The sequence below is a fragment of the Amphiura filiformis genome, chromosome 13 (assembly GCF_039555335.1).
Source record: "Amphiura filiformis chromosome 13, Afil_fr2py, whole genome shotgun sequence".
Classification (NCBI taxonomy): domain Eukaryota; kingdom Metazoa; phylum Echinodermata; class Ophiuroidea; order Amphilepidida; family Amphiuridae; genus Amphiura; species Amphiura filiformis.
Genome location: NC_092640.1, coordinates 36,552,654 through 36,564,800, shown reverse-complemented (window position 1 = coordinate 36,564,800; position 12,147 = coordinate 36,552,654). Strand labels below are relative to the sequence as shown.

At 36.8% G+C, this 12,147-nt stretch overlaps 1 protein-coding gene across 1 annotated transcript; it reads left to right on the top strand.

The window, feature by feature from the left end:
* The first annotated feature begins 235 nt into the window (after positions 1 to 235).
* Positions 236 to 7,056, top strand: LOC140168285 (uncharacterized). Its single transcript, XM_072191638.1, has 2 exons — positions 236 to 333; positions 1,248 to 7,056. The coding sequence occupies exon 2, from the start codon at positions 1,472 to 1,474 to the stop codon at positions 3,512 to 3,514; it is 2,043 nt and encodes a 680-aa protein (XP_072047739.1). The 5' UTR covers positions 236 to 333; positions 1,248 to 1,471; the 3' UTR covers positions 3,515 to 7,056.
* The last annotated feature ends 5,091 nt before the right edge of the window (positions 7,057 to 12,147 follow it).

Genomic DNA, 12,147 nt, shown 5'->3' with positions numbered 1-12,147 from the left:
GTTCCCAATAGAACTTTAGTTTAAACGGTCAAATTAGCTAGTGGGGTTATTTTCACTTTACCTTCTTATATCGGCTAACAATGAGCAGAAACGTGCCAGGCCAGTTATTACTAATTATTTCAGCATTATGAGTAAAATTTAAACTTTAATTGTATATTATGAAATTCATGACCCGTGTAAAGTAGAAATACCTGTGAACTGGAACGAAATATATACACTATGTGTACAGGAATTTTGCAGCATTGTAATGACACATACAAGGATTGGAACAAAACTATTGCCACGGAAGAAATTGCACATTACAAATTTGGAAATCTTTTGACTCGTAATAAGGTAACTAATTCTTTAAATAAAAAAATCAACAATATTTGTTATATTGTCTAAACTATTCCGAGACTTTAAACACAGTGAAAGACGAGTAAATGGTGAGTACAATTAGTGGTAAAATCATGTTTTCGATTTAATTTCAACATTCATACCACTCCAGGGACGCCAAGCATGAAAGGTACGTTTGTTTGATAAGTGTTGGAAGGTGAAGAGCAAATTAGTTATTATTTACGTTACATTAAAACTCTATTATTTCTTGCTTGTAAGAAAACTGTTATTATTGTGTTTTTACATGCATATTGCTATCTTAACATCATGATCAATGAATAAACAATAATATTATTGACATGTTGTGTGATTATTGACATGTTTAGTAAAAGCTGGAGTGTGTGGTGAATAGTATAATAATCACACACTCAAGAGTATAGACCAATTGCACGTATCCATTCCTTTCAAAAGCCGTATCTTGCTAAACAAATGTATTTAGGCCAAAATATCCCAATTAATTAATATTGATTTGAATATGCAAAAAAAAACTTAAAAACCGACACAGGTACCTGATGTAATTTCAATCAAGCATTTCATTCAAACTACAGTTCATTCATAAAAAAATATCTAACTCACTCGATAGTTATATAGTATCGACCATAAGGTATATTCTAGCCAAATTTGACCACCACCCTGCTGTTTTCCCTACAGGTAGCATGCAATATTCATAAATATTCATCATAATGCCCATATTTGGCATTTGGCAAATATTATACACAGAAATATATACACTAGAAATTCCCACACACGGAAAACAGCTAGCTCCTCTTTTGGTGTTTACTAGGGTATCATTGACGCGCTTGCATACAAATATGGTACCTTCTTAGCGACAATGACTGTTAAATTATTTGTTTGATTTCCTTTCTATGCAGATAGATGGTGATGAAGCGCATCAACATATCTCTTCATCTATTGTGTCTAATGGGTATGTCTTGTAGGCGAACCTCTGTTTTGTGTGCATGCGATACAAGCTCGATCCTTAGTGTGCATTACCAGACCACCGTGGAGAATTTCACTAGGCAGTTCGTCTTTATTCGCATATAAAACATTATTTTCTTCTTTTTTTTCGATAATGACGTCAAACTCATGAGCTATCATGGCAGTTACAAGGAATACGAAGAGGATGGTAGGAGTGGGCGTACTACTCTACATCGTCGTTCTTGTTAAACTTTTGAGCCATATTGATGCGTATTTCTCTACGTTAGATGTAACCGATGAATTAAAAAGCAAATTGGAGAATGGAGACAATGTGATCAAAATGGTACCATCTAAATATCTGCAATTACGATCATGTCTAAATTCAGGAACAGATACTGTAATCCTTGTGTTGTCTAAGTGGGGTCGCTTTCGCCAACGTGCGGCTATACGGGAAACGTGGGGTAAAGATTTGACACTATCAAACAGCACGTTAAATGCTCACATTGCTCTTTTGTTTATAATTGAAAAGGGAGATCTTAAACTTGAACATCATGTTGCAGAAGAATTTAAAAAACACAGGGATATTCTTATAGGCGATTTTAAAGATGTTGATCGCAAGAGTGATGTCTTGAAAGTACTCCTTGGAGTTCACTGGATTGTTGACCATCATTGCCATCTCTCCAATCTTGTAGTAGTTACTGCTTCGGATGAATTCTACATCAATCTCCCATTGCTGCAACAAAACCTCCAATCTGTATTACTAAAGACCACTTTGTTAGACAAGTTTTGGATTGGCTACATCAGAGAGGGTTTGAAACCAGTTCGACAGATCAACAGCCCGTGGTTCGTATCGTATGGTGATTATCCTATGTCTGTGCTTCCAACGATATGTACCATGGAAAGTGGGTTTGTGTTTTCATTTGGAGCTGCCAAAGATTTACATGATAAGTTTATTGCTCGGAAATATACAATTCTTCCACTTTTGGATGTTTTTGTAGGGGTTGTCGCAAGGGATGGTAATTGGTCCATATGGCAAGATGAATCGATCATTACCAATTTTCCACAGTCTATTGATATCTGCTCAGCAAAATATCAGACACTCACAAATGGGTTTCACTCGCCTCAATTTTTATCTGATATTCATAGATACAATTCAACTTTAGATATGCCGAAACAATTCCAACAAGAATGCTTAGATCCCAATTTGAGTGCAGTTCTACCATCAAACATTTCTAACATAGGATTGTTTGCAAGTATGACAAATTATGTAAAAAATCCCAAGGATGCTTGTCAAAGTCTTGACCTACCAGATCAGGTCTTCTTGCTTCTGTTGATCAGCTCTAAGCCGGAGCACTTTACCCGTCGTCGGGTCATACGCGAAACATATGGAAAAGAGAAGATCATTCAAAACAAACGCGTACGACTTCTTTTTGTACTTGGTTTATCGCAAAGCAATCAAACGAATATAGATGTACAAGATGAAGCTCAAATGTACAACGATATGATAATTTTTGACTTTTTGGAATCCCATTTACATTTAACGCTGAAAGTAATCGGCGGATTGAAATGGGTGACTGAACATTGTCAGAATGCAAAGTTCATGTATAAAGGAGACGATGATGTGTTTGTCAATATTGATGTTATTGTTGCGCATTTGAGCTTTGATTACAACACCTTGAAACAGGATAACATTGACTCCAAAAGTGGTGATCATGATAGGAGGTCAATAATTCCAAAAACTTACATTAATGGCACCATGATTACCAAAGTTTACATTAACGACACTTTTCGAATTCCAAAAGAAAAATTATATTTGGGATGTATAAATCTTGGTGTAGTAATAAGAGACAAGCTGTCCAAATTTTACGTCTCAGAAAAAGATTATCGAGGAAAATTTTTCCCACCATTCCAAACTGGTGGAGGTTACGTCATTTCTGGTGACGTCATTCCAGCTTTGTTCAATGCGAGTTATTCTGTGCCGTTTATAAATAATGATGATGTGTATCAAGGCATTCTGGCAAAGAAGATTGGGGTAAAGCCAATACACCACGATGGTTTCATGAATTATCACACAAAACCAACGCAGCAGGAAGACATTGGGGTTGGCGTTTGTCAGTTACGCGAGCAAGTTTGGACGCTGCACGGGTTCTCTGATGATTCCTTGAAGAAATTATGGAACATATATTTGAATGCGAATGAAAGCTGTCATCATACCAAGTAAAAATGCAGGTTCTGTTTTGTTAAGGGCTCGGTTTAATATGAGGGGTGTAGCCAGCTGGGGGAGGGGATAAAACAAACATTTCTGGGGCAAAGACAAAAAATATTTCCCGGTTGCATCATATCGACTGTACATGTATTGTAAAATAGTCAAGCTTCCAAAAAGAGCTCTTTTGGTTACATACCACTAATACTAGGCCTGGGCGATACATGAAAAAACGACGAGTAACTGTTTGTTTGCATGGCATTCTGAAAAGACTGCATTAAAAACGCTGAAATTGATCAAGTTATAAAGCCAAAAAAGTACCTTTTAGGGTTTGATGCTTCAAAATGGTATATTTTCTCTCATTATATGACATTTTTGTTGTAATAGTATCAAAACTCATACTCACGGCTTCAGTTTTTACCAGATATTCGCCCTACCATATTGTAACTTTCAGCTTCGAGGGCGCACTGCCATTCTAAGGTGTTTACGGCTCAGTACGTTAAAACAAGAAAAGTCTCAGGTCAACCTTTGTTGAGTTTTTGATCATTTGGCATTTAACTGTGAGAGTTCTGAATATGAGAAAATTCCACCCGAAATTAGCCATTTTCACATTGAAACCCGTGTGATACATAATTAGTGGTATTTAACCTATAGGGACAATGCGCACGAGTAGCGGGCCAAAATTTGTGATTTTAAAATATTTTGGTCCATGATCGGGGTGAATTTTGGTGGGAAACGGGCTCCGTGACCCTTTTCTTTTCCTTTGCCTTACCGATTTTCCCTTTCATTTTTTGTCATGAGGGGTACTTTTCTCTTTAATTTGTTGTCAAGGGGCACTCACTTTCCTGCCCCTTGGCCACGCTACTGTTGCACAGTCTCTGACAGCTGAAGAAAAAATTTCCATTTTTGAATTAATCGAAGCGACAAAATATTGTCCAACCTGGAAGTGTTGAAAAGTAGGAGAGAGCGGGGAGTGTCCGCTTCGGGGCAAGTCCGCCAACCACGTTTTTCTCGTGACTGCCAGGAAAGTACCATGATGGCGTAATTAGGTGGCACATGTCACAGCTAAGTACACAAAAAAATCAAGTGAGTCCGAGACATCTCACCACGGAATGTATCTTCAAAAAAGTGTCCGAGTCAAGGAAGTTTACTTTTTTTATTGGTAATATTGAAATAATCTCAACAGAGGTGATTTTCTTCCGTATATTATTTCAGAAGGTGAAGTAGATATAACACGAGGTAAAGAAAAGAAAAATGTACCGTTGGTGCATGTCCGCCTTGTGTGTGAAGGGACAAGTTCCCCGTGCGTTTTCCCCATGCGGACTCCCGGGGCGGACTCGCATATTACGCAATATATTAGAGAGATTGCGATTTCCAAACACCGTGATCGTACACCCGTCAATTTGAAGATTTTACACGTTCGAATTGAACGTGGAGACAACGTTGAAAATGCACCGTCCATTTACAATATTTTAGAGGCAGTCAAGGATAATGAACATATGAAGGAAAGTCTAACTATCATTAAGATATCACTACAATAAAGCAACATTGAGGTGTGAAGGCATGTTAGTCATGTTCTAAAATCAAATGAAGTTGAAATAATACAGATCGCCGTTTAAAAAACGTGTTTATGCCCTCCACAATTTACCAGATTTTAGTGTCTAAATAACTTGTTCACTACAAACGAATATAGTCACGATCACCTCACAAGACAAGCTAATAACATCTATGTTAATTTAACCCAAACTGAACTTGCTAATAATATCATTGTAATTCAAGGTGCTCTACTATGGAATTCACTTCCTCAATCAATCAAATTGAGTCCCTCCATGACATCTTTCAAATCTAATTTTAAACAATTTCTGACTAATTGTTCATTGCCAAATTTCCTTTTTATTATTATTATCTCTAATTTATTTCTGATTGGACCTGTTTTCGTGCGTTAAGTGCTATTTTCTGTCTGCCTTGCCACTTTAGCACGGAGTTTATCACCATTTTTTAAAAACCATTTCGTACAACTCCGATATCATTATTTAATCTCATTATCATTATTGTTATGATTATCATTTACTCTAGGTACTAGAGTAGACTAGGCCTTTTCACAATATCACATGTAAAGATCGGGTGTATGCCTTTAAGTTTTGTTGTATCCATGATGACCGTTATGTTTGCTGTAGATATTACTAACACGGCTTCGTTTTAAGGCAAAACCTGAGGAGAATCCTATTGTTGAAGGGCGATAATCTTTCTTGAGGTAGTATAGATTGTTGATTTACAGCTCATATCTTTTGGTGGTGACTATTTAATAACCAGTAACAATAGAGAGAACATTCCTAAACCAAGTGACCGCCACTTGAGATGAGTATGAAATTTAGTCCTATAATCCCGGCCAAAAATAGTTCGAACACTTCTATGCTATTTCAACCTGACAAATTACCATTCCCTGACGGAGTCTGAAAATCCCATGTAAAAAAGGTATTGCTTGTGGTAATCAGTCAAACACTTATAGTTTACGAAAAAACTCTAGCAAACGACTCTTCCTCCCCCAATTTTAGGGCACTCGTGGGCGAAATAGGCTTCGCGGTCTGTATAAGACTTGTAATTTGTAAACCTTGATTATTACGATAATAGTATTATACTGCGCCAAAAGTATCCTTACACTTGGAAAAATAATCACAATTTCGCAACTGGAATAAATTTTTTTTAACTGGACTGGACTTTCGTCTAATCAATTGCTTGTAATTGCTTCTGGAAGTCACATTGGATTCAATGGGGTGTCATAATGTGCCGGATTAGATAGTGCATAATTATAAAAAAATATCCAATATGGTTTAGTTGAGAAATTGTGATTATTTTGGATAAGTGTAAGGATACCTTTTTTGGCGCAGCATATTTAATGTGGAAATTCTCGCTCACTCTGCTCGCAATCTGTTAACGAAAATTCATGGGAGCAAATCAGCTGGTCAACTTTGCCAGGGGGCTTATAATGTATGAAAGGTTTATGTATTATTTGTTAGCAACTTTTATAAGAATGAACCAGTTTTAATCGTTTTTTATATATTTTTTTTTCGTCAACGGGGTTATCGGAGACCCACTAAATGAGTCACAAATTTATCAAGGGGTTTGATATTTTCAGTGAAGTAATTGGATTCCTTGCCCCTATAATATACGTAACCAGTGTCGTATATACCATATCAGTGGGGAGGTGGGCAGGGGGCAGGTCGGTTCATGGCCGTCGTTAGACGGAAGGCGTTGGTGAAAAAAAATGGGTTAACAATAGACTATGGGTGACAGAAAAAAGGGGGGAATTGTAAAAAAAAATGATGAAATATTGTGATTGAAATTGAATTTTGCATGAAAATTTTGGGTTTTTATGTTGATACCGCTTAATATCCTTTTTGCTCTTCACTTTTTCAAACCATGCAACACATTTTTTGGGTCAACAAGTCACAACTTCCGTCGGCTAAATTTACAAGTTGTGCCCCTCGGTTCCAAAATCCTGACTACGCCACTGAGCACTATATAGACATTTGTATAGTTCACAAATAATGTTTTTAATATTTTATTCGTTTTGCATTCTGATTAGCATTTAAAAATATTTCTCTTAAAGGGCTAGATCGTTGTGCGCCCCAAATGGAATGTGTGTCTGGTTTATGTAGTTACAATAACTAGCTGATGGCACATATCCACCACAAAGTTGCTAACCCTTGACACTGGCTAATCACTGGCTAATCATTTCTATGGGTAGTATTTATCTCAAGGTGACCACAAAATGTACTCAAACTTGTATCACTTGTCATCATGATGGTTCCAAGTGCAGTTAAACTTGATATTTTCCAGATTTTTACCTGCCGCTTTAAAGGTGGTACGTACTCAGAAAGTTTGAATGCCCCCGGGGGTCAAATGTTATAAATTATTCAGGCGGTATAGGTCACGCGACACGTGACGTACGAGGCCCATTCAAATTATACGGTTAGCAGTTATAAATCGAAAAACAACATACTTACAGTGGGGTACTTTGTCGAACCCCAACGGTTTTAGAATAACATAATTTTGTTTTGACACCACATAACACATTTAGAATTGTTTTTGAAGATTTCATGATTACGTGTTAATCCAATGGCGACGTCAAAAATGGCGATGTCGCATCCACCACCGCCTGAAATTATTGTACACAAAGAACATCGTGAGTTCATTGGACAACCAGGAATCCGCGCAATTGTTTTTGTACCGTAAGTTTAGACCATTTGAATCTACAATCAAGTGCAAATTTCCTGGGACACTTGTTCATATTTCGCGCCCTCTGTTCAATAAAACCGGTCATATGAAGTTCACCATGTGATATTTTATTTGTATAGTTTCCAACCTATTTCGAATCCCCTCCCTCCCCCACCAACCAATGTTGGAGTAAAAATATAGGCCATTTAAAAAATGAGGCGTTTGGTATACAACATTGAATAAGGGGTACGGGGAGGGTCATTGAACTATGAAAGTGTCCCAGCAAATTTGCACTTGATTGTATAGGGGATGCGAAAAATAATCTATTAATATCAATAAAATCGCCATAACTCTCGAACGCGTTGCTCGATTTTCACAATTTTTTCAGTGATGTCAAGATAATTTCATTATGCATTACATGATTAGCCAATTGTTTAAAAATGTATTAAAATAAACATTTTTTTGAATATCAAACCCTGCAATGCATGCATTTTTCAAGGAATATTTGACACATTGATTGCTTATATTACAGTGGACATATAAATTCTCCTTTGGAAGAATCTACAAACATAATAAAAGCAAACCAAATAAGAAATTAAGAAAATATAGAAATAAATAGAACATAATCATGATGTTTGTCTCATCATTGATCTTTCAAACTCATTACCCTATTTCAAATGCTATTATCGGAATGCACGTTAAACTCTTTAATATAGGCCTTCATCTACCCATCACAGACACGCTAATTCAACGTAACAATACCATGCCAAAAAGTGTATATACAATTATATACAATTACACATTTTAAATGTGCTTATTATTGGTATTCAAAAATAAAAAAGAGATAAAGAGCAGGATTTAAAAGTAAACATATCGGCGATAATGAGCTTCGAACCGTAGCCCTCATGATCAGAAGGCAGTAAGCAAACCACTACACCATGGTTGAGCTGTTGTTATTCATGCGAATTTATTAATAACAAGGATAACAAGAATTAATGACGCAATAACGGTCTACCAGAATAATATAACTTAAAAAGTAATATATATTTATTTAACATTATGGTAGACCGTGCTCATTTGGCTTAAATGGAGGAATAATTACCAATAAACATATCAAAGTTAGGAAGGTATGTATAATGTGACCGTGTATATTAAAAATATACATTAGATAAATGCTGAATACGACCAAAACATGAGTTTTAATGAATGATTTCATTGGATCGAAGCTCGATAACACAATACAGTAGAATTACAATGATATGATTAAATACGCTGAAATCGAGTGGAATTGTCATCAGTCTCCCGGTGGCATATAGTTACTGGCCTTGCTTCTCGCCCCCGAGATCTCGAGTTCGAATCCATGTAATGCTATTTTCTTTCTTTCTTTCTTTCTTTTTTCTTTTTTTTCTTTCTTTCTTTTTCTTTCTTTCTTTCTTTCTTTCTTTTTTTTCTTTTTTCTTTTTTCCTTTATGTTGCCAATTTACATTTACATTTACCAATAAACTAAAGGGAAACAATTGTTTTGTTTTATGATTTTTTTTGTTATTTCAGTAGGTATTTTTAACTGATTGTACTCAGTGATTGTACTTGATTGTATTTCCAATATGATTTAATTTTGATTAGTTTTAAATTGTTTTAAAAGTGAATTTTGAGATAATGCGCTTATAATAGCAATCATGTGTCAAATATGCCTTAAATAATGCATATATTACAGCGTTTTGATACCTAAAAATATTTAGTTTGACAAAAAATGACAATTAAAGTAACCAAAAAATGCGCAATGTTATTTGTTTTAAATTAGTGAAAAATCATGTCAATCGAGCAACGCGTTTGCGAGTTATGGTAATTTTACTGAAAGTAATAGATTATTTTTTGTCTTCTTCAATACAATCAAGTGCAAATTTCCCTGGGACACTTGTTCATATTTCGCGCCCTCTGTTCAATAAAACCGGTCATATGAAGTTCACCATGTGATATTTTATTTGTATAGTTTCCAACCTATTTCGAATCCTCCCTCCCCACCAACCAATGTTGGAGTAAAAATATAGGCCATTTAAAAAATGAGGCGTTTGGTATACAACATTGAATAAGGGGTACGGGGAGGGTCATTGAACTATGAAAGTGTCCCAGCAAATTTGCACTTGATTGTAGGTGGCCTTCAAATTTTCCGAGTACGTATCACGTTTTCTAAGCTCCTCCCATTTTCTAAAAAATTGGTATATTGAAAGTGTAATTCAGCTGTGACGAATGCCAATTGCTGACGAAGTTTCGGAAATATCACCTCAAACAACTTACTATAAAATTTGATAATAACAGCACACAATGTTGCAGGGGGGGGGGGGTACTCAACACAAATGACCATGGGTATGTTCCCCCAGAAAGACCCCCCTTTTTGGATTTCGCAGCTCCGAAAAACCCCATATAAGTTGACCAAAATAGAGCTCCGAAAGACCCTTGATTTTGATCATTTCAGCTCTAAAAGACCCAAAAATTTCTCATTCCTCATATATCTGTTTTTTTAGGCGATTTTCAACCAAGATGCCAAGACAGACCCTTGAATCTGACTGTTCGCAGCTCCAAAAGACCCCATTTTACTTGTTCGCAGCCCGGTTCGCAGCTCCAAAAGACCCCTTTTTCCGGTACGCCGTCAGCTCCCAAAGACCCACCACCTCGTAATTCCGGGGAACAAAACTCAAATCAGCCCTCCAAAACCCGCCATTTTAGGTCAATTCACTGCATTATGAGCACCATAATGTAACCTCATGAAAAGAAAATTTCTATCAAACAATTATTTTACACCATCTTCCGACACGCCCCAATTAATATGTAGCCCATGCGGTTTATGCAGACCCCTTCCAGACCAGTCGTGGAATTTTGCGAAAAAATATTCCATTATATTACATATCAAGTCTGTAATACCGTTAACGAGACATTAATAAACCATGTTGGTACTTTCATGGAGCTGCAGCTAATAAAAATAATAATAAGTCACTTAAAAAGATTCATATTTTAATATATAACTAACAAAATTATAATAAACATTTTATAAAACATGATACCATTAATTTGATATCAGTGAACCTGGAGTGTACTTTCATCGACATGTAGCTGGTTCAAAAAATGAAAATAAAAATTCTGTTTACACCCTATGGGCACTGGATATAGGCGATACATAATTATGTGCAACTTACATAATTGTAGGCTGTAACATGTAGGAGGAGAAGCATTTTGAAGACAGCATAAAGGTTTTTTTTAGCTACATTATTTGGATGATGTTAATTAAAATGTACGATACGATTTGGTGATAGTGGTTGGTGGACGACCTGGTGGTCTTTTCTTGCTGAAGTCATTAATGTAGGCTTGGTAGGGAAGCCGATGTAGAGGCATTCTGAAGATATGCCCAGCCCATTTCAAACGTCTCCGGCAGATAACATCATTGATGGAGATAGTGATGTTGAGACTCTGTCTGATGGAATTGTTGCGGATTTTGTCAAGTAGTGAAACTCCAAGCATTGCCCTAAGGCATCGCATTTCAAAAACATCCAATCTGTGTCGATCAGATCCATGTAACGCCCAGGATTCTGACCCATAGGTGGCAATAGGGAGGATGTGCGACTGGTAGATCCTTACTTTCAGCGATCTGGTGATGTCATGGTTAGAGCAGATGGTATTTTTCAATCTACCAAATGCCCATGCTGCCAACTTTGTGCGACGTTTAATATCCTCTTCAACTGAGGGCACACTACTACCCAGAAAGACAAAGTTATTTACTTTGTCAATGGGCATTTGGTTCAGCATGATATCTCTTGGATCGTCAGACATGATCTTGCATTTTGTTGGGTTAATTTTCATTCCCCAGCTGCTGTATGCTTTTTCCAATTCCTTCGTGGAGATTTGCAGGTTCTCAAAGTCCATATCAATGAGTGTGGTGTCATCTGCATATCGGATGTTGTTAATGCACATGTCACCCATCTGCACACCGGAGCCAAGATTTTGGATGTCCTTCATGACAAACTCCAGATATAGATTGAAGAGGCATGGTGAGAGAAGACATCCCTGTCTAACACCAACTAGGACTTCAAACCAATCGACGATCTTTCCATTTACCACGACTGAGCATTTGGTTTGCTCATACATTTTTGCAATGAGGTTCTTGATGGCCTCTTCAACTTCACCTATTGAAAAGGGCAAACTTGCTGAAGCGGGGTTAACAGGCTCCGGGATGGAGTTAAGTATATTACAGTCTCTGGGGAATTCTGTATTCAGATGTTTACTGAAGTATTCCTCCCAGCACTTCATTACTTCCTCTGGGGCTGTTTTCAGTGAACCATGTTTGTCTTTGGCTGCAGTTTGAACTTTGGTTTTATCACCTGCTAGTTTTGTGACTTTCTTGAAGAGATCATGGCTTATGTTCTTTGCATGGGCTTCTTCCA

Excerpts from the sequence above, each read along its gene's own strand:
- LOC140168285 (XM_072191638.1), top strand. The coding sequence starts at position 1,472 with ATGGCAGTTACAAGGAATACGAAGAGGATGGTAGGAGTGGGCGTACTA.